This window comes from Conger conger, chromosome 7 (genome assembly GCF_963514075.1).
Source record: "Conger conger chromosome 7, fConCon1.1, whole genome shotgun sequence".
In the NCBI taxonomy this organism is placed as follows: domain Eukaryota; kingdom Metazoa; phylum Chordata; class Actinopteri; order Anguilliformes; family Congridae; genus Conger; species Conger conger.
The window spans coordinates 21,231,676-21,254,536 of NC_083766.1; the positions used below are offsets into that span (position 1 = coordinate 21,231,676).

Sequence of the window (22,861 nt, forward strand, 5' to 3'; positions counted from 1 at the left end):
ACACCTGGAATGACATGTTGTGGCTATATTTATATTGTTTTATAAAAATGCAACATTAAAAAAAATGTATTCATTTAAAAAAATTCCCGAGTTCAGAGGTGCCACATGTAGCGTTGCCAAAAATGCCCTTGTTTGATTGGCACATGACAGCCATTGTTCTTAACACGTCAACATAAAATCTAGAGACGATTATACATTTTTATTTGTCATGCGTCGCATGTGTGGATATCATTTATATACAGGTACAAGAACTGACTGACTTACTGTGTAAATAAAATACACAGTATACTGTAATGTGAAGAATAATTCAGTGAAAGTTGGATGTCAACACAATAATAAGTGCTGTCTGTTATTGACAGGTTGACATGTAGGGGGTTATCCGTTTAATTCTATGAGTGAATTAGTCTTGTAGATGGTGTATATAACTTGTATAAACACCATGCACCACTTGTAATATGGCCATATACATTCTTGTTAAACGGAGCTGATGTTGCGTAAGGACATCTCTCCGCTTCAGATAACACACAGGCTCATCAACAACTTTATTGATTCTATTACCGTCACGAGGAGATTTCCCTTTCTGCTGTTGCAGCACCATTGCCGCTGCTCCGAGTCATATCCGTGCGACGTGAATAATTTATTCGGAATGCATGCCGTGGAGCACTCTACGATGTGCTGTCTGTTGAGCGGCCTTACAGCACATAAAAACACGGTTTGATTGATTGAGAGGCAGGCAGAACGGCACAGACACACAGACTCCTCTAATGTGTCCTGGCAAGCCGACTAGAGCACGGGCTTATGTGGGAGGAGTGTGCCGAAGCGAACGGTATTTACGCCCTCTCAACCATTCCCGCCTTTATTACCGATTCCAGCATAACCCTGACGTGGGTTGGGATACATAGTTCTTTTTACTGGTTTCCCCAACCATTCACTAACAGGGAACAGTGGACAAAAATGGCTACCAACAGGGATGATGCTGTGCAAGTTGACAGGTAGAAAATAGTCGTTTTTTATTATAATCCATTTAAATAAATTCTCCATAACTTTTACAAAACTTTCCATAGTTTTATCAGCAATAAAACCTGTGTCAGGTCCATCACAATTAGAACAATGGCAAACCAAATAAAACATTCAGTTTGAAATACCTAGTTTCTCCAAACGTTCACGCCATTGTTGAAGTCAAATACATACAGGCCATATAAGAAAATAAGGTGTTGGTTACACCATATGCCATGGATGGTATACAGTAGACCGTATGTTGGTTATACCATATCACATTTCTGGTATCCAGTACACTGTATGTTGGTTACCCCATGTGACATGGCTGGTGTGGATTTTGTATTGCAGTGTTTGTATTTTGTATCTCGTGGCACATCTAAGCTACACCACAAAGTGGTATAAGAAAAATGCAGAAGCAGCACAGTGCGTCTCTTTCAGTCTCTTTCTCCAGTGGGATTTCAGTCGTGAGTAACACATAATTTGTCTGTATAAATATAATCTACGAACAATAAGTAGGCCTGGCGACATCATTATTGACACCGTTTATTACCTTTCTTATTGTTAGATTTTACAAGATCATGTTCAATAAAATGTCCTCATCACGTAATTCCAGCTCCCTAAACCACTTCATTTGTTCACATTTAATTCTCCTACAAGCACTCTCAGAAATAACAGTGACAGTGGAGGTACATTTTTGTTCTTCAAGGATTACATTTCCCAAATGTACCCTGAAAGAACATGTTCCATTTGGGTAAAATGAGTACCCAATGTTCTCCAAGCAAAAAGTAGAAATTAGCTATACATATTGCTTGTTAATTGATCCATTTTACGCGCCTATAAGGTACCGCCCCGGCAACACGCGTGAACATTTTTAAGCACTTTTCATACCTTTATTTCTGAGAGCGTGGCAGTACCTCTCTAAAAACACAGGCTCCCTTGACTTCATGGCATTTATTTCAGGGGGTATCTCAACAGCGACACCCCCACGCGGCAGTGCTCCTCCTCTTATCAGCGTGAAAGCTCCGTCTACAAAGTGTTTTCTGTTTATTCGAGAGATAACATTCGGGTGGTGCTAGATCAGGGGACTAATCGCAGGGGTGCGGGAGCACCTCATTAGCAAGCTTAGTCACTGCTTGTTCCTCTCGTCATTAATTGTGCTTTTTCATTTGTGGACCTGTGCACCTTCAGCGGGACTCCTGATATTAACCACAGACAGCGGTATAATGAAGTGTACGGTGAACTACTGCAGGAAGCCTGCATGCTGAAAGACAGTGAAACTTTCAATGAAGAGTCCTCCATAAGAATGCATTCATTAGTGCTACAGAGCACCACAATTATTCACACCCTTAAGAAAAGAAGCCTGTATAGAATAAACAATGAAGATGATTAACGCTATTGGAAGTTCAAATAAATAGGCAAACTGATTTAATTTTTTTTTTTTAATTTTTACTACTAGAATTTATTTTTAACAAATAAGCTATTTGGTTTTCCAGGAAGGAAATAATTATTTTAAAAACAGGGCCAAAAGCATGCTATACTTTTATATTCAGCTCAGTGTCAGGGAACCAATTTTGTGGTCTGTGATAACACCCGTTTCCCTGAGGATAAGAGAACACGCATGCGAATAACCTTACTGGAAGATAACAGCTTTTTGATGCACCCCTCCCATGGAATGTGATATATGAATCTATATATAAAAAAACTATTGGTTTCTTTATGCGAGCCTTGCAGTTGAAACTATTGTGTATAATTTTAGCCACCAAAGAAATGTTACATAGATGGGGTATTGAACAGTATCGTCAGTATGTAGATTTTGCCAAGCTGAAACAGAATCTATTCAATACATTTATTAATTTATTTTTTTAAACTATTGGAAGGTAGTGGCAATTTCCTCCTAATTATTCTGATTGATTGTAAAAAAAATAAAAAATAAAAAAAATAAAATTCCCTGATGCCCCATCAGTGGAAGAAACCCACTGTTTGGGGATTATAATTCTGAACTGAAAGTTCAGAATATGGGGTATAGCCCGCATGGGTGGGGCAGGTTGGAGCAGGCCAGAGAGGGGCTGCTTTTGAAAAGGAGGGCAGAGCGCAAAAGCTAATGTGAGCTTTACTTCAGAGTGAAGTCAGGTTTGAGGCACCCTTGTCCACCTCAATGAACTGACGCTGAAGTGTTGTTGATGCATTTAAGCGATTCGTACTCTGTAATTCGACATAACTTCCTGCTGAGCGTTCCAGTCCAAAACCTGTGCTCCATGAAGCAGCCAACACAATACGGGGATGCAATCGAAAAAAAGCCACAGAACGTTTTCTCAAACAGGATGACTGCAAGTAGAGTCCAGAACTTGAGACTGATTGGCTGGAACAAGTCTCAGGACTACAAGCGAACAAGCCCTGATCTGGTACCAAAATGTAGATTCCTTTGGAGATTCTAGAATAACACTGGACCCATCATTTGTTCCCTGAGAAAAGCAAAAATTGTTTTCATGAAAAACAAATATTAGACTTCATACTCCGATCCCGAGTGTCAATCTCCACCTGCAGCCCTGGGAAAAATGTTTAGTTCCCAAAAACATTTGCTTCACTTTCCATGGGGATACGACGCACTGCAGCAGAACGGTTTCTCCAGTTTCTTTCCATTGGGTTTCCAGCAAGCTTTCAGCCCTGGAGCTGCCACAAACCCCATTCATCTACAGCGCTCGATAGCAACCACATGCCATTGTCCATATTTCCAATTAAGCAGTTTGTTTTGTTAGTGTATGACCATTTGAGGTCAACTTAATACCTCAAAAGTTTGGCAGTGGGCACATCGCAGATGCATTGTAATTCCATACAGCCAGAAGCACCAACAAATGGCACAACAATCTCAAAACTTTGGAGCTTGAAGCATTAATGCTTTGACTGTGTGGTTTTGCACCACTGGGGGGAACAAAGAAAACTGCCACTTTAGGTGGCATATATGTTGCATTTATAAAGTCTGTGTACACTGATATGAATGAAAAAGAGGATAAAGTTTCACCGACAATTAAATTATTTCTTTCTGTAACAAAAATATAGGGAAGGGTTCTCCGGAAACCAGTGGTTTCCTGGACAGGAATGACTCGCAGGCGATCAACCACAAGATCTCCTGAGCTAAGGGCTCAGATGGATTTCCTAAGCTGACCCTCTTCGACAGAAGATTAATTTCCTTGCAAAGAAACATGGTAACACATACAGGAGCAGTGTAAAACTTACCTTATGCGTAGCCACGGCAAGATGTGCCAATATGCCGCAAAGTTTACAAAGTGACTTGAATGTATTGGTTTAAAATGGTCCATAACCTTCCCTTTATGAACACCGTGCCCATACACACTGGGCTTGGTGATTGGCCTACCCACAACCTTCAGGGCCAGAGGCCCCCCAATATCCCCCCCCAGTGACGTTTGAATTCAGAGCATTAACCACTTTAGTAATCATTTTTATTACACAGTTTTAAATCAACACACAAAGCTCGACGAGCTTTCAGGTAATTAAATATACAGAAGTTTGTGTCTGCCTGGAACCCATATCCTTTTACCCATAACCCAACAGAGCAGGAGCCACTGGAGCGGTTAGCTTCTAATTCAACAAAAGCCAAATGCGACCTAATTACCAGTGTGCGTACGTGTGTGTGTGTGCATGTCTGTGTGCATGTCTGTGTGCATGTCTGTGTGCATGTCTGTGTGCATGTCTGTGTGCATGTCTGTGTGCATGTCTGTGTGCATGTCTGTGTGCATGTCTGTGTGCGAGTGTGTGTGTGGGAAGGGGGGGGTGGGTGGGCGACTTGTCAAACGAATACCTTTCTTGAATCACCAGTCAAATAGATGTGGATTGGAACAGTAAGGACTGTAAATTTGGGGGTGGGGGGGGGTTGGGGAGGAAGTGGGAGGGTCTGACATAGCGAGAAGAAAATCAAAATAAAAGTCCTTCGGAATACAGAAATCACCAGCGGCTCGCAGAAAGACTGAAGGTCCTACAGTCGGGTGTCTCTCGTCTGTAACTGGTTTTTATGAGTTTAAAAATAATTCCTTAAAGAGGTTTATACAAAACTCATGCCCGGGCACCCAAATCCGACCACCAGACAGTGGGGTAAGGCTGGAGAGGAGGGGGGGGGTGGGGGGTGGGAGGGTTAGAGAACACAAAATTCCTTGAAAACATGGAATACTAAACCAAGTCTTAAAATGACGAGGAATGGTGTTCCGGTGTGAGAAACACCATGGCAGACAGACCCTAGATGTGAGTGGATTCTGGGACAGGGACAGGAAACAGGAAGTGGAGGGTGTTGGGAGGAAGGGAGAGGGAGAGGGGTTTCTACACTTGCAGGTTGAATTATGTACAACATGGCAGCCAGACAGGGTCGGGTCACGAGTGTGCTGGGTGCTGGGTGCGTGGGGCCTGGCTCAAAGAAAGCACTCCAATGGAAACCAACATTATTATTATTTTTCTCTCTTCTTTCAGAGTTCCCCCCTAAAGCCTTAAGATGTCGAGGCCATTTCTCCGTGCTTCTGCTCCTCCTCCCGCCCCCAAACTACATGGCGTACTTTTGTGTCCATTCCCGAGCTATTTTGTTGTACCTGCAAAAGACAGGAGACAAAGAATCCATCAGGTGACAGTCTAACATGAACAACCAGGTGTGCATAGGAGGGAGGCACCAGTCAGGGTACACCATTATACCCCTTCCCATTGTACAGCTGAATGACAGCTTTTACTGCCAAGACAGCCGTACACACAAGTGTTCCCAAACTGGGGACCACGATGGAGTAGAATTGGAGTAAAATTGCTACAGCACTGGTTATAAGAAGCAGAAAAGAGACACACAAGCCCAGCCACAAACGACACACAAGCCCAGCCACAAACGACACACAAGCCCAGCCACAAACGACACACAAGCCCAGCCACAAACGACACACAAGCCCAGCCACAAACGACACACAAGCCCAGCCACAAACGACACACAAGGCCAGCCAGTTGTGGCCCCAGAAAGCAGGCCAAGTTCCAGCTCTATGGGGGGGAAACGCCACAGATTGTGAGTGCGTCAAGGAAACTCACTTTTCCCTGTCTGTCTTGTAGATGCGGGCGATCTCAGGCACTAACGGGTCGTCCGGGTTGGGGTCGCATAGCAGCGAGCAGATGGACAGAAGAACTGAAAGAGCGGGGGAGGGAGGGAGGGAGGGAGGAGGGGAGAAAGAAAGAAAACAGGAGAGACCGAGACAGACGAGGTCAACACCCAGCCTCCCAATCGGCAGATTAAGAGAGCCCTGCACAGATCCCCATATCGCGGTCACAGTGACGGGCCGATGCAGGAGCGCCGGGTCTTAGCCCATCCGTGCAATGTGCGGATCGCTTTATCTGTGGACTGGCAGCGCTCGGCAGATGCCCTGCGGCGAGTGGATTAACTCCAGCGACTCTTACGTAAGACTCTGCGCTGCCAAGCTGCGGTCTGTCAACGCTGAGGGGGGTGTTTTCACAGCCGATATGCCAAGACGCGAGATTGAAACGCTCCCATCACATTACATGACGGTTTTTATACCAAGAGACTTACAGTTGATTAGACTAAGCCCCCCCCGCCCCCCCACGGCCGCTACGAGACGGAAGGTGTGCTTGTTGGAAGAGGGGTGAGGCATCAGAGCCAGTCACAGGCCGGCGGGGAAACCGGCGAATGGTGGTGACTTGACACGTGGTATGGTGCCATGGCAACAGAGCCGCAATGGCTGGCTTTGGGAGGCCCCCTACTTCCTTCCTTCCTTTAGGACCTAAAGACTCACTCGCACTTCGGCAACCAACAGCACAGGAGCAATGTCTTCTTACTCTCAGTATGCGTTTGCATAAAGGACGTTTGCGTAAAACAAGGGAATATTTAAAAGTTTCATGTACGTACTGTTCAGAACTGGCAAGTTAACAAGAAATGAACTCTTCTGTTAAACATCATATTAATAAGGCTATTGCTCCTGTGCTGTGAAATGCGGCCATTTTAATTACGCTAGTTGAGCGTAACGGCACACTACAAAACCTGTAGACTTTGCGCCATCATTAACAGCCGGTAGAAGTGTTGCTACACTACGGGCGGTCACTGCATGGAGACAGCGGATCTGACTCCACACCCCGGAAATAAAAACAGGCCCGAGTTTAATCACAGCATAGTCAGACCCTGATCGGGTTTCTGGGGTCAGGATACGCACCCCGAGCAGGAACCAACAGATGAACATGTACATAAACCACCGCTAATTCAGTGAACACATAGCCGGCTAAACCAATTTAAAAAAGAATTTTATTTCTTTATTTTTTAAATCACCCAAAAGGGAATCTGTTAAGCAAATAGAGAATAATATTAACACAATATAATAAAGCGGTAATAAAACATTGCTAGAACATATTACAGGCATATTGGCGTGGTTTTGTGAGTCCCGTACCTTTGGAGATGGTTAATGCTGGCGACCACTGCGACCTCAGGATGTCCAGACAGATGCTGCCGTTGCTGTTGATGTTTGGGTGGTAGATTCTCGTGGTGAACGCAACCTTCAGACAGAGATTGGGATTCAGCGCTGACATTAATGACAGACTGTGTCATCATTCAGAAAAACAACCACAGCGGGATGTTCCTGGCCTTTTCAGGACACAGTTGCAATGTACAAAATGTACATGAAATGCAGATTGCAATGTACAAAATAGAGAAGTACATCTCGTCTTTGACATCATAAGGGCACTGGAGCAAATGTGCCCTTTCCTCCTCCTGGGAGGGGAGACCCCAGGTCCGAGCGTTCCGGGATTCCGGCACGTTCCGGAGGGAATGGGGCTCACCTTTGGGGGCTTGAAGGGGTAGTCTGTGGGGAAGTGGATGGTCAAGAAGAACACACCGCCCTGGTAGGGACTGTCATTCTGTCAAAAATAAACAGCACAAGGTTTCAGTTTGTGTTAATGCTCGTCTATCACATTGAAACAGCCATGACAGCACAGGAGCAATAAACGTTTGCGTAACATTATATATATATTACTCAGAAATAAATGCTGAGTAACAATGTGTATGATACAATACGACATTACATTTATATCACTATTGTGCTCGACAGGACCCACTGTGTTTAGACGAGCCCGAATATTTACTGCCAAAACTGTCTCACACCGGGTATATAAGCAACATTTATGGACGTGCCTTTTCCCAAATCAATTAAAATTTAGTGGCTTGTTAATTGAATGAGATATTTTATGTGCTGCAGTGTTAGATAAACCAAGCAAAAAGCTCTCGCATTAGGAGAGCTAATCACGGTTTAAAATCTGAAAGAAAATTAGATACAACCTGGAAGTTGCACATCATAATTTGGGGAGGAAAAAAATTATCTATACATTCTTTATTTTACTAAAGGCATACAAGGAAGGACTATTAATGCAAGACAAATATTTAAGCCAAATTGGTTGGTTTCTTTTGTTAGCCAGCAAATACTAGCTAGTTCAACATGTTTGTGTAATTTCTGCGGAAAGGCTATCGTGGTTAGCAAGGACATTTTCCTAATGTTTCTAACCTGTCGGCTAGCTGGGAGGTGGGTACCATGCTACAGAGTCTGCAAGACTGCTTTTCTGGTCAGCAGCAGCTTGTTGGAAAGTAACATCAATGCTTATAGCAGGGTATGACTCTGGAATTTGGGTCAGGTCAGACACCAAAACACTGAATGTTTGTTGATTCAGTTGAAGTCGGGCAATATTTTATCAGGCTTTGAGGTTTGGGAACAATGTTTTGGGCCAAACTACTCAAATAACACTGCAGTAAGGTGACTATGAAGTAACACTGTACCACGGAAATGTTACTACGACATCACAGTGAAGCACAGGAAGGTTTCTATGATGTCACAGTGGCACAGGACGGCTACTATGAGATCACAGTACACCGCAGTACAGTAAGGTTACTCTGACATCATAGTGAAGTTTCTGTGACATAGGATTAGTGGAATGTAGTTGAACACTCATTAGGGAAGTTTGGTTCCTAATCGTATCCACTCTAGGGAATGACTGTACTTGGACCAATGATCTTTGCTTTTGCATTGTAAGTCACTCTGGATAAGAACAGATCTGCCCAATGCCAATGAAGTACAAAATGAAACGCCACTGAGGTTACCACGACATCAGGAACATGACATACTATGACACCACAGGGATAAATGATGTCATCTGTTACTGACATACAATCCCAAAACAACATAAACCCCTTAGAGCAACCAAATATGTTTACAGTATATAGACGAGGCATAAATAATCCACATGAAGACAGGAAGGTTTACCAAAGTGCATATCCGAACAAACTACTTAAAAAGGAAACAGTCGTTCTAATAAGACAACGTGTATGAATAAATAATTAAGATTATGACTCGATTCTCTCCTTAAACAGTGCAGGAGCAGTTTTGACGGTGTTGTTCAAAAGGCTGACGGCTTTCAGCAATAACGTGGCTTCTTTGTGGCACATCAGGGACACCGTAGGCAGCGCCTCAGGGTCAGCCTTCCTGACTGGAGTGCACACAACGCAGGACGAGATTGCTCTTCCCAATTAGCCTTTTACAATGCCTTACACGAGTCCAAAAGGAGACGGGCAGGAATATAAATAAATAAACAATACTTACTGGTCCCATTATTGTGGCTTGCCAGTGAAACACTGCGGGAGAGAGCGAGATGGAGAGAGATATCAGGATTAATAGGAACTCACACAGAGAGAAAGATGGTTCAACAACGATAGGGGAGCGATTATCATGGCCCCCCCAAACCAAAGCCAATGTGGAGCAGTTCATTCCCGATTGAAAATCTCAGCCATGTTCTTCCTCACCAGAATCACTAGACTACGGCTGGCTGATAAACCATACGGACGATTATAAATTAGTATTAATAAACAATTTTAAGTGTAATGGCAACCACCGCCATGGTGGTTTTTCTTTTTCCAAGCTTAATACGATGAACAGCAATCGCGGAAGTAACTGCATATTTTACCATGAGATTTATAATCCCACAAAATATCACAGGCCTCTCCCATGTACACATACAGCACAGTATTTGCAGGTCAGTTATAACGTACGAAAGATTGACAAGTCAAAAGAACATTGGAATGTCACATATTTTTACAGAAATTAAATCTCAATGTTTCACAGGACACTATCCAGACCAGTGAAAAAGCTATGAAGACAGGTTTGGACGAAATCTTTTCCAATCCAAATTCAACCAACCCGGTATTTCAGCACTGAGCGACACCACATTAAGGCACCCACATCAAACACTCTCAGATTAGCCCGGAGACCCTTGGGTTAGACCAGGGGTGCACAACTCCTGAGCAACATGCTGGTCTTTGTTCCAACTGTTCAACTCTACTTTAGATTTCTGACTCTATCAACTATGCCATTTCACTTCTGTACTTGAGCACAGTAAAAATCTGCAGGATGCACTAGCAGTCTGCAACTATAGCCGGTGCTTATACAAATGTCAGATCAAGATGTAATTAAATTAAATGATTAAAAGCAGAAGTTCATGAACTGGCCAATGAGATTCAGGCGTGGGAGTCACATGCCCTCCACATCAGGCACATCTGCCAAGCATAAAGCCAGGGCTTCCAGCACCTGTAATGTTCACACATTAAATTTAGGATTGCTGTAAAAGTGTGCTTTGGCTAATTCCCATGAACTGGAAGTGCTCTCTGAAAGTTCAAAAATATCACAGTAAATAAGCATGGTGGGTTTTTCAGCAGCCCAGACAGACACACAGAGACCTCACACAGAATAAGGTTCTGTTCAAAGAGAAGGGTAAGCATATTTTTCACCGTTCCAGGCTGGCAGAAAGGGGGGGGGGGGGGGGGGGGGGGAACACTAAAAATGGGTTAAAAATAAACACACCCACTGTGTTGATGAGACGTGAGGGTTGGTGGGCTCTGCCACTCTGTCGACAGAGGCATCTGAACCTTACAGTGCAGCTATAATTAACCCGGCCGTGTGATGATGGTGCGTCCACCGATTAGAGCATTCCTCAAAGCCCTGGGCGTCCATTTTACATCGATACACCAGCCCCGGTTCCCGCCTTTTCTGGTGACCAGCAGAAAGGGGGCGGCATCCGCAAAGAAAGTTTTGGCGCGGTGTGGAACCGCGAGGTATGACTAGGACCTTCTACGGCCGAGCTTGAGGAGAAGCCTGGGTAGGCAGCGAAGAGTTATGGGTGGTTTTATAATAACAGAGAAGAAAAAAATGAAACTAAAAAAAATCAATACTTAGTAAGATGGTTCCCCCTCAAGAAATGATTAATTATATGCTTGACGCTGGAGTCCTAATTTCATAACTCTCTCCGCAGGGGGGACATGGCAGGACAGACGTTTCAGCCCAAGGCCTTCTCTGGCTTACAGAACCTTTTTTTGACTTTATTTTTCCTTCCGAGTGCAGACTTTTTTTTTTTTTTCCTTTTTTTTTTTTAACAGCCAGACTATTTCTCACCGCTGACACCGTTTTAGTAGCCGGCGAGCAGGAGCAGGACAATGGTCCGATCACGACGCCACCCGTGAAAAGCCCGAACAGGCTGGCGGGTTTTACCGTGGGCTCCCAGCCAGCAGCTACATCGTCCGCATGGATAAAAGGCCGAATGGGGGCCTGTGATGAAACGGCTATCAGGAGAGCTTTCCAAAATCAGGGAGCTAGAATGCGCCGGTGTCGTGCCCTGTCCACGCACGTATACGAAACGCAGGAAAGCAAATAAAACGACCCACGCAATTATTACTCAGGTCAGTAAGAAGCGGCAGGACTCGGCCCTTCCATTGGCAGGGACTGTCCACTGGCACGTTATTTTCAGATTTAATCATTTGAAATGAAGGTGGACTCGCACGGCTCTTGAATAATTCAGACACTGATGTGAAACTTAATTCCGAGCGGCACAGAAATGGAAATGAATTAACTTTTACGTCAACTTTGAGAGAAGGGGCATCTGTTTAAAAAATATATATATAAAAAAATAATAATTGCTGTGATCAGGCTTGTGACTAGAAGTACAATTTATCAAGGACGGAGCTTTTAAAAGACAGGTTAAGATTAGAGCGCGGCTGGCATTTCTATGAATTAGTGTTTCATACTTTTGTCAAGTAAACGGATTTCCTGGCCCAATTCCGTATGCATTGGAGCGCAGGGTCTGAAATGATCACCCAACAAGCTCCAAATGAAGGTAAAAATGGTCTTTGGCAGGTGTATAAATTGGGGTAAACTATCTTGCAGGTGTATAAATTAGGGTAAACTATCTTGCTGGCTGTTTTCTGAAACCGTACCGCAAAGATCCCATAACATATACCTTTTCAGTGTTTTATGTCGGGACACACAAACAATTTTAAAATCAGACAAACTGTAAAGGTTCCTTCGGTCTGAGAAAGGCGCTATATCAAGGCGGATCCGTTTCAGGATTTTGTGCCAACTTCTGGTCATAATTATTGAATTGACTCAATCATATCTTATCTCACATGTGTACGAGTACTGGCTACAGCTGCAGACTGCAAGTGTATCCTAATGATTTTACTGTGCTGAAGTACAGGCTTGAACCAGGGTAATTTATAGAGCTGTTTGCAAATTAGAAACAAGGTAATAGGTGGCAACAAAAACCAGTACGTAGACCGGCCCTCGAGGACCGGAGTTGTGCACCCGCGCACTATACGAATACATTTTTTTATCTTTATTATAGATTTTTTAATGATATCGCTCCTGCTGAACACCCCTTGCAGTACAGATCCAGAGAAGGTCAAACTTACTGTCATCGCCGACTGGACCAGCTGAGCACTGAGCTGGGGGGTCACGGGCCAGGTCATTCAACTCCTGGAGAGGGGGGGGAGAAAGAGTGAGTGTCACTTCCTAAACAAAACATCTCCACACGTCTGCACATTTCACAAGACCGCACCGCAGCAACATACCAGACCTCTGATTCAAACACATTTCTGCGCTTTACTGAGCTTGTCGGGTGCTTTTTTGAACCAAATATATACTCTCAAAGCGCAAACGCCACCATCTGGCGCCCTCTCTGCTGCAACCAGGGAAGATAAACGGAGCACAGAAAAAGTATTTGAATCCAAAAACAATTCTGACTCAGTTTCAGATAAGGAATGTAAGATCACTTCCGGCCTTTTCTCAAATGTACACAAACTTTTAGTACATTTTCACAAGAAGAGTTCACCCCTTTCCCTGCAAGCCATTAAGGCCAAAGCAAAATGAAATGATTTCACGTTGTTCAGGAAAGCACCTCCCCACATATATTACGAGGACAAAACTATTCATTAAAAAGGTGAAAAAATTATTATTATTTTTTTTATCTGTGGTAATGCAAATGATGGGATAACACCTCTGTGGTGGATCTTTAACTAGCAGGATCGTGAGTCACAAATCACAACATAATTCACACTCTCAACAGCTCTCAAAGGGGTTCTCAGCAACTGGCTTCATGCTTCACCTGCATGCACTATGAGGGTGACACATTCTATACAAAATAAAAACAGAAAACTCAACTCCGGAATATGTGCTGCCATTCCAAAGAAATCTGCCTTCCTCTACCTCCTTGAAATAACTTCAGGAACAGTGTAAAAAGCATTTTATCATTTTTTTATTTATTTTTTGCCCACAGTGCAGAGTCTGTGAAGCAAGAGGTGTCGTCACGGAGGAGAACGAGAGTGCCATCTGAGGTAACGACTGAGTGACAGTCGCACTCTCACCCGCTCAGCTTCCATCTTAGCTACGCATTAGCGGCAACTCAGACACAGCCAGCTGCTGTTCAGAAACGCTAAAGCACGGAACCCTTCAAGAAACACGTTACCGTCTTTGAGCGCGTGTTCTCCAGCAAAATATTCTCTCCACTCCAGGCACATGGGAACGCCGTCACACGGTCACGACCGGATGCCATTCCAAAAGGAAAAGAGACGAAATCCCGAAGACCTTGTCTGACATAACCCCGCCGCATTCTCTGGCAAAAAATTCTTATTATTACTACTAACATCCCAAAAGCACTGAAAAATTTACTGCAAAGTTGAAAGCATAAATCTGATAGGATGTCATTTCGGATACATTTTTCAAAAATATTGGACGTGCTTGGGTGCAAAGGAAAACCAGATTTACGTGTCTGAATGCTGCGAACCCAGAGCGACGTCTGATCACGCACTCTGTGAACACAGATGCCGTGGCTTTGCACTCTTCTTCGGTTGTGACTTTCCTATTACACTGTGACAATTACCATACAGCGCAAGTAATGCTGCCATTGCGGCTACAAACGACAGAAATCCACCGTGCGTAACACCTGTATTCATAATGTTCTTGGACAGCGGTCAGAATTTGGTGCAGGCAGCACACAATTCGATTACAGGCGACCACCTCAGAATTGTCGATACAGGAGAAGCTCTGTAGGTTGAACAAACCATATGAAGACCAGCAGGCCTGTGGGTGTGTCCCATGTCCATAGTTATGTCACTCTTAAAGGAGTAGTACTGTGGTAATGTTATATAATGGTTAGGGAAATGGTTTTGTAACCGAGAAATTGCAGGTTTAATTCCTAAGTGTGACACTGCCATTGAATCCACGAGCGAAGTACTTAACCAAATTACTACAATAAATATCCTGCTGTAAAAATTGATTAAACGCGTTTAAAACTGAGTGATAGCCTCACCCATTTTTTTCCCAACATCAATAGACTGGAAAAGTATTAATACATATTTTTTCTATTATTACTATTAATAAGTCAAAGTATTTGCCAGATAATGCATAACAACCTGACTACATGCTAATTACATATATGAAAAAACATGAACTTAGCAGTGACGGAAATCTATAGGACAGAATCTTTCCTATTCAAATGTACTCTGTATTAATAAATCAAGAGCAAATGTTTTATTAAAAAAGGACCATACTTTCCTAATATGCTCCGTGCAGCATATTTTAAGCTTGGACAGTGTTCAGAAACTTTCTTGATGGTGGCTGTTTTACAGAACTTACTTGCCCAAAATAGTGCTAATTAGTGGGCACTGCCAATTGAAAGCACTGAATTTAGCAAGCATTTAACAGTCTTTATATGCTTTTAACATTTCTCCTCACAGTTGGACACAAATGGAATGACATTTGATTTTTTGATTTTTTTGATTTATAAATAAACAATTTAAAAAATCAACTGCAGTATTTCCAAATCCCATTCACAGCGACACGGGGGCTCAGTAAGGAAAACTTTCAAATCAGCTAGGGCGGATTGAGGAGCAAAATATGTAAAACCCACTTGACTGTCCCATCAGTGGATTTGTGTGGGACCAGGTAAGCAAAGAACTAGCTTTGATCAGTCCCATTTCATAAGTGTTTTTGTAAAGCAGTATGGTAATGCTGGCTGCAGCACGCAGATTGGTCAAAGCTGACGGAACTGCCATGCTGCATATTATGTACATGTTTAAAAATGGACACAAGCAGGAATGACCCACAATCCAGTGGGATATCTGCACTTTAAATGTTGAATGACACCCAGCAGCTGCTCAAGGCCGTCTCCTCTGCTGACAGTGGAATCCCTCTCAGATTCCATCTCACACCAATAATGCTCGTTTTACTTAAGTATTTTTATTTCTGGCCTACTGTCATCTGCTTTATGCAATTCATTGTAAAATTGCAAAATCAGTCTGTGTTCAGTACACCAGGCGGCTACTGTTACACTCATTTGCTCAAAGATAAACATAATCTGCCACCACTATACATTTCATTTGTATTCCTCCATAGCACTAAAATAAAGCCGATAATAACCCAAGGGTATTCCAATACAGCACTACGCTCACTGAATAGCGACAAACTAGCAATAACAAATAAATAATAACCAATTTTTATGTAATTATAGACTCATTCTACTATCTATCCATGTAATATCTATGACTAAATATACCATCTTACCACTTTCTAGACTCCATGGTCATTTATCGCCTCAATCAGTTTCAGAAATAAACGACCAAAGTCGTTGGCCAAGCAGAAAACCCCACATGGTTTTTACACCATTGTAACTTTTCAGTTGACTCTGCTTTGACTTCCAAGGCTTTTATCCAGAAGAGGACAGTATAAGCTTTCCAAAAGTGTATGGCATAGCGGCATAATGACTGAAGGCCCAGCTTAACAGCTCAAATGCTTGCTTAAGCACACTGAGTAAGGTTATGCGGTAATATACAGGTACTTGAGTCATAATTATTGTCTTACTCCGGTTTTTGCAAGATTTGACAGATTTTGCAGTCTCATCCAAATGGCTGAAATATACCCGCCATTCCGACACATTTGGGAATGCGAATGCGGAAGAAGTCTAAGATGCATACGAACATGTACACATTACTGCTTTTAACATATAAATTATTTACACGGCATCAAATATTTTATATTGTTAGATTCACATTGGCTGTAATAGACAACTGCTAGCCTTCGCTAATAATGCTAGGCATATTTGTATTGGGGGCTAGGTAGGTAGCTCTTAGTATCGGAGCACTGTTCACATACTAGTGTTAGCGTACTGTTTCTAGGTGTCCTTGACAGAATTTGAACCAGTCACAATGAAATTGAGTGCGTTTCAAGAGGTTTGCACTACTCTCCAATGAGGGAATTTCACATACTGTTGACTAAGTGTCCATAGGTGGCTCAGTCATTTGTTATGTTTGATGCATGAGTTTACTATGGAGCTAGAACATTGCCAACATTTTACTGATGGTGGAATATCATTTCATTGCAGTCTTACTGCACATAATGTGTGCTGACATGCTAAAACAGTGGTCTCCAACCCTGGTCCTGGACAGCTACTGGGTCTGCTAGTTTTTGTTTTCACCGTAAAATCAGCACCCTGTTGACACCCAGGTAACCAGGTGAGGTGATAATCAATCAATTACAGCAGCTGTTTACACACTTAAGTGCAGAGTAACAACGAAAAGCAGCAGAGCCAGTAGCTCACCAGGACCAGGGTGTGAGATGCACACCAAATGTCCCTTGGAGTGATCATAAATAGTGACATTCGTAAAATGTCATCCAATCCAAGCAAAAGATTACATACTTTAAAGTGCAGAAAAATATCAATGTTTCATCTTAAACCATCATAACCAAAACAAAAAGCATTAAACTTATTTGAGAGGTTTCAGATTCAGGTTTTTGGACACCAGGATACCTTAGACCCCATACTGATTAAGTAAAAACAGGTCATTACAGAGACATTTGAAGATACTAAGGGACCAGGATAGACTATTCACATTTTGCTTCATAGAATCACCCTCAGATTTTACACATTTTATGACCTTGGATTTATAAGGTTCTATCTGCGTTCTGAGTAGTTGAGATATTGAGCTTCAAAGCTTTCACACCCTAACACAGCAAAACTGAAATGCAGGGTAGTACTTCATAGATCAAAATGACAGACTCCTTAAAAGTACTCTGAACGTACGAAATAAAATTGCCCTATAAACAACATATGTATGACACCAACTCATTTTTGTCAAAATGTCAGTTAGAACCAGATAATTATAGTTGTACCCGTTTTACATTTATGACGCAGTATTTCACTGCAAACTAATGCACCTTAATTTGTGCATTTTCACCCACATTTCCTTGTATTTGTGGCAGGTAATAACTAAGCTAAATAATGAAAATAAAGTATACTAAGCCAGTCTCGGTCAATTGCACCATCCGTCTTGGCACACCTGCCATCCTATGCATTGAACACAATTAATGCAATGTACTGTAACCATTATTGTTAATATAATAATACTGCCATAATACAGTACAATAATGCTGCACAATTCTGATTGCAGTCATTATGTACTATTTGGCCTACCGGGTCAGATGGTACTCCCTTCCCATTGTCCTATTTGCAATTTGTTATTCTACTGAACATGTTACAAGTGTCTTGCAGACAGGAAAGATACGGAAGCATGGTTATGATAATGAACCTGCATGACATGCGTGTACCTGGCAGTAGGATTGACCTTTTAGGACTTGCCAACTTCCTGGTTGCTCATCACAAGGAGAGTAGAACTGAGCAAACCATTCCCTCCTCACTAGAAAGTGCACATGCCGCAATTAAGCTCAGAATTATATCTGAACAAATCATATTTAACTTTTTTCCACCACTTGATCAAACATGATTATTTTCAAAACAAACTGCTCTAAACCCTGAGCCGTTTTACTCGCAACATCCAGCATAATCCGGATATGCTGAATGTAGGATGCAGAAAACGTTTATTCCTGTTGAACAGTAATCCAGTATTCTTGATTTTTTTTTTCCAGGCTACTGCCCAAGTATATCAAGGTAAATGGTGACTCGCTTTTAAGCACATTCATATTCATACAACTACACGTTCTTCATTTTTTGTGTTTTTTTACAGATAGTATTATGATAGTATTATTTTTTTATTGCACCTTTTATTGGTAGTTTTTTATTTCTTATTTATTTTTCATTGTTTTAACCATGTGAGACATGCTTTATTTATATTTTATGCTTCATGCATTAGCACGATGTTATTTTTGTGGTCTTGTCGACAGGACTTATCTTAAATCAATTTAATTTTTAAATCACAATTAAAAAGAAACATTGACAACCCTTTGCCCCATATAAAATCTTTCACTTTAACATAATAATGCCGCAAATGTACAGGTTCCAAGCCAAAGAATTGTTGCAAAGTCTTTTTGTATAATACACTATTTGGATCCAAATGACTGATACAATAATACAGACAGATTATCCTAACAGCTAGGGTCTTCGAAATGTTCTGTTTATTAGTATGATCAAACAAGTGGAAAATAATGTGATTATACAAGGCAACTTATCTTCGGACTTGCGATTTGAATCAACGTGTTAAAAACAATGATGCCAAGCATAAGTTTACATTCTAGTTCAAGATTATGTAACGTTATGTACCGCATTAAAATATTATTCGACGAGCCTGGAACATTTTCTCAATTCCCTACCAGTGCTAACGTTACAGCAGTGACTAGGCACTGTCACCAGCTAACGTTAGCAGACCACATTCATACCTTAACTAGCTAGCCTACTCGATTACATTCCTAAATTTGCTGAACATGTACACCGCAGTTAGCATGTTGTCGTTGGCCAACTGCATTACATTCACCTAAGAGTCAGCTAGAAATAAACTTGAGCCAGCTGAAGTTAGCGAACATCTGTTCTCTTTGCTAACATGGATCTCTAAATAGCTAACGTTACATGTAGCTATGTTGAACATGCATGTCACCATACAGACGTAGCCTAACCTTGCTTCGAAGCTAGCTACAAGCTATTACAGCACTATTATTACACACTACATATATAGGCAGCTCGCTAGCTAACGTTAGCTAGCTAATAAAACGCGGGCCTAGACTAGGTAGCCAACATGAGCTAACGATAACGATAACGTCAAGGTAACGCTGGCTAGCAGCAAGCACATTCGAGTTGGCAAATAACATTACACTTGAATGAGAGGCTATCTAGCCACCTCGAAATAATCCTTACTCCTTAACCAAACAGCACCGCGTTTGCCCCATATTTTGAACTGGTTAATTGAGCCCTAACTGGGCCCGTTTGGGCAAGCCAGGGGACACAATACTAGCCCCTATTCCAATGAAAACTCATGGTGTATCTAACCGCTTGCTAAGCAGGAAGAGCACCGTAAAAGCCCAGCCTTAGGCTATATTGGCTCGAAGTCTAGCTGTGCATTCGCCAACTATGACGAATCTCACTAGAAATACCTTAGGGATACATCAAAGCTATTAGAGAAGACTGCATATAGTTAGCTAGTCTAGCGTGTCTGAAGTTACATTAATTACATTTGGCAACATGTGCTTCTGCGTTACGAAGCTAGCCGTTAGTTAGCAAATATCGTTTTGCGGCTCAAGAGCGATAGCTATGCTAGCCGCTATCTCGCTTGCTCCCATTGCTATCCGGCTCCTAAGCTATCGTCATATGCAATGATATGAAAGGCAAAAAGGTCAGTATTAACGCTGGTATTAACGGGACTTTCGTTTAAATCTAGTTAAAGATAGGTCTCAGCAATTTAACACTAGCTTCTGTCGAGCAGCAACGGTTACCCGCAGTGTCTACCAGGGGATCTTGATACATTTCTATCGAATAAGGTGCCAAAAAGAAAAGGGCCCCGACTATGCAGTTAGCTGGGGGTTTCAGGCATCGAGCACGGCGCTTTCCTTCCCTGTCATCAGCCAGCAAGCTTGGCTGGCTTCGCCTGTTAAAAGAACCCACAATCTGAACTTCCATTTTAAACAATACCTAAACTGCTCGTTAGCGCACAGTCAACACGCGGATGAAAACACGGTTAAGGTGCATTTGCTAGCTGCATTAACATGTACGAAGGCCCGCCGTAGCTTGCGTCTTAGCACTTCCTTACCTTGTGAATTCTTTTCAGAGCCATTGTTGTGCTTGTGCCGCTGTCACCGAAACGTGGGGTTTATACTGTTAAAATAACGGTGCCTTTCTCCCTCCACTGACTTCTTCCCTGAGTACAAATTGCGAATCAGTCTAAAGCGTAAGTAACCACTATCTATCAAGAGAAACGGGGGACCGGGAATACTATATAATTTTGAGCCGATACTAACTAGCTAGAGTAGAACCTGGGTTCTTCCTCTTGCCGCTGCGGTTACCGCATCACTCACAAGAACAACCCTGTTTGCAACCCTTCCGCCTCTGAACACATCCGCCAACGCATTCATACGAGTGTCCTCAACCACCGTTTTACTGCGCGCTATGAGCTTGTAGTGCTTTCACAGCAGAAGAGTACAGTTGACGTCATGCTGGCTCCGTAGAGCGAGAGCTGCGCCAATTCAGAGGTTGTGCTTCGAGCCAAAATGTCTGACTCAGTTTCGAGTTTCGTTCCACCCTGAAGTGAGCGTCATACATAGATCCCTTCCATTGAAAGGGCTTATCAGAACAACACACGAACATAAATTCTGCTGAATTATATTAGTTTTTGTACGATCGATACGATAAAAGCAAGGTAATTATTGATCTTAATCGAGTTTGTGTGATAAAACTGTGCTCCGGGTGAGAGGAAGTTAGAAACAGAAACGAAGCGGAGGGATACACAGCACACTTCGCCTGACTCGGTATTATCGCGAGAGTCGTGCGGATAAGGAAACATATTAGGATGTAGGCTGTCCGTTGTAGCGGTAGAGTAAAACTGTAATTTTGAACATATTCGCGCAAACCACAGGTATACAATCAGACAATTGATTGTATGAGCATGTTCTACAAAAATTGAGGGCGGACCAGTAAAGCCGACTGTATTATATTAGTCTCTTGAAAGATCAGGTTACTGTGATACTATGATAATGCTTCATCGTCTGAGATGGTGGGCTAGTAAATTAACTTACTTGGGCTTGGAATGGGACCTCGCTGGTTGGTCATGTTATACACTCAATGGGCGCTTTATTAGGTGTATTTAGCCTATCCACTGAGAGGTTTGACGCGTTGTGTGTTCAGAGATGCTCTTCTGCATACCACTGTTGTAATGTGTGACTGTCACTGAACTGCAGCTCGCTCACTGGATATTTTTAGTTTTTCGCACCATTCTCTGCCAACTCTAGGGACTGTTGTGCATGATAATCCCAGGAGATCAGCAGTTTCTGAGATACTCAAACCACCCTGCCTGGCAGCAACAATCATTCCACAATCACATTTCTTCCCTGTTCTGACATTTCCCCAAATTCCCCATTCTGACATTTAGTCAAAAAAACTGCTGAACCTCTTGACCATGTCTGCATGCTTTTATGTATTTAGTTGCTGCCACATGATTGCCAAATGAAATACTTGCATTAACAAGCTGGTGTACAGGTCTACCTAATAAAGCGCTCAGTGAATGTACGTGCAGACAATATGTCCAGAGGCAAATGCTCTCGATTTATGCCCTAATTGCCCCTGCCTTTTTACCCTCTCAGTGCCGCTATAGAACTGTAAAGGGTGTTACGGAGGTGGTGAAGGTAAGGAAGCGACTACAAATAGCCTGTAGTGCTGAGGGTAAAATATATATCTGCACATTGAACCCTCAAGTAAAACCAAACTACTTTGACAGCATCATTTTAATCAATCCCCCTTTTAAGCCTCATTCCACAATGGGAACTTTTCTGAGGTATATAAGCTTACAAAATAATTTGAATTTGTAGGAAAAGGTAGTTATAACATTTTCAAATTGTAAATATGCACATATATATATTAAATATAATTCTATTCACTACATACAGTCAGGTCCATAAATATTTGTACATTGACATAATTCTCATCTTTTTGGCTCTATACACCACCACAATGGATTTGAAATGAAACGAACAAGATGTGCTTTAACTGCACTGACTTTCAGCTTTAATTTGAGGGTATTTACCAAATCAGGTGAACGGTATAGGAATTACAACAATTTCTATATGTGCCTCCCACTTTTTAAGGGACCAAAAGTAATAGGACAATTGGCTGCTCAGCTGTTCCATGGCCAGGTGTGTGTTATTCCCTCATTATCTCATTCACAAGGAGCAGATAAAAGGTCTAGATTTCATTTCAAGTGTGCTATTTGCATTTGGAATCTGTTGCTGTCAACTCTCAATATGAGATCCAAAGAGCTGTCACTATCAGTGAAGCAAGCCATCATTAGGCTGAAGAATCAAAACAAACCCATCAGAGAGATCAAAACCCATCAAAAAATTAGGTGTGGCCAAATCAACTGTTTGGAACATTCTTAAAAAGAAAGAACGCACCGGTGAGCTCAGCAACACCAAAAGACCCGGAAGACCACGGAAAACAACTGTAGTGGATGACAGAAGAATTATTTCCCTGGTGAAGAAAAACCCCTTCACAACAATTGGCCAGATCAAGAACACTCTCCAGGAGGTAG

The 22,861-nt window shown here is 42.3% G+C and overlaps 1 protein-coding gene across 1 annotated transcript; it reads right to left on the reverse strand.

The window, feature by feature from the left end:
• Positions 1-4,440: 4,440 nt before the first annotated feature.
• On the reverse strand, positions 4,441-20,728 carry LOC133132612 (ubiquitin-conjugating enzyme E2 D2-like). Its single transcript, XM_061248143.1, has 7 exons — positions 20,372-20,728; positions 12,758-12,821; positions 9,624-9,655; positions 7,816-7,893; positions 7,428-7,533; positions 6,067-6,160; positions 4,441-5,591 (listed from the first exon to the last, which is right to left on the reverse strand). Exons 1-7 carry the CDS (start codon positions 20,393-20,395, stop codon positions 5,546-5,548), a joined length of 444 nt encoding a protein of 147 aa, XP_061104127.1. The 5' UTR covers positions 20,396-20,728; the 3' UTR covers positions 4,441-5,545.
• Between the last annotated feature and the right edge of the window lie 2,133 nt (positions 20,729-22,861).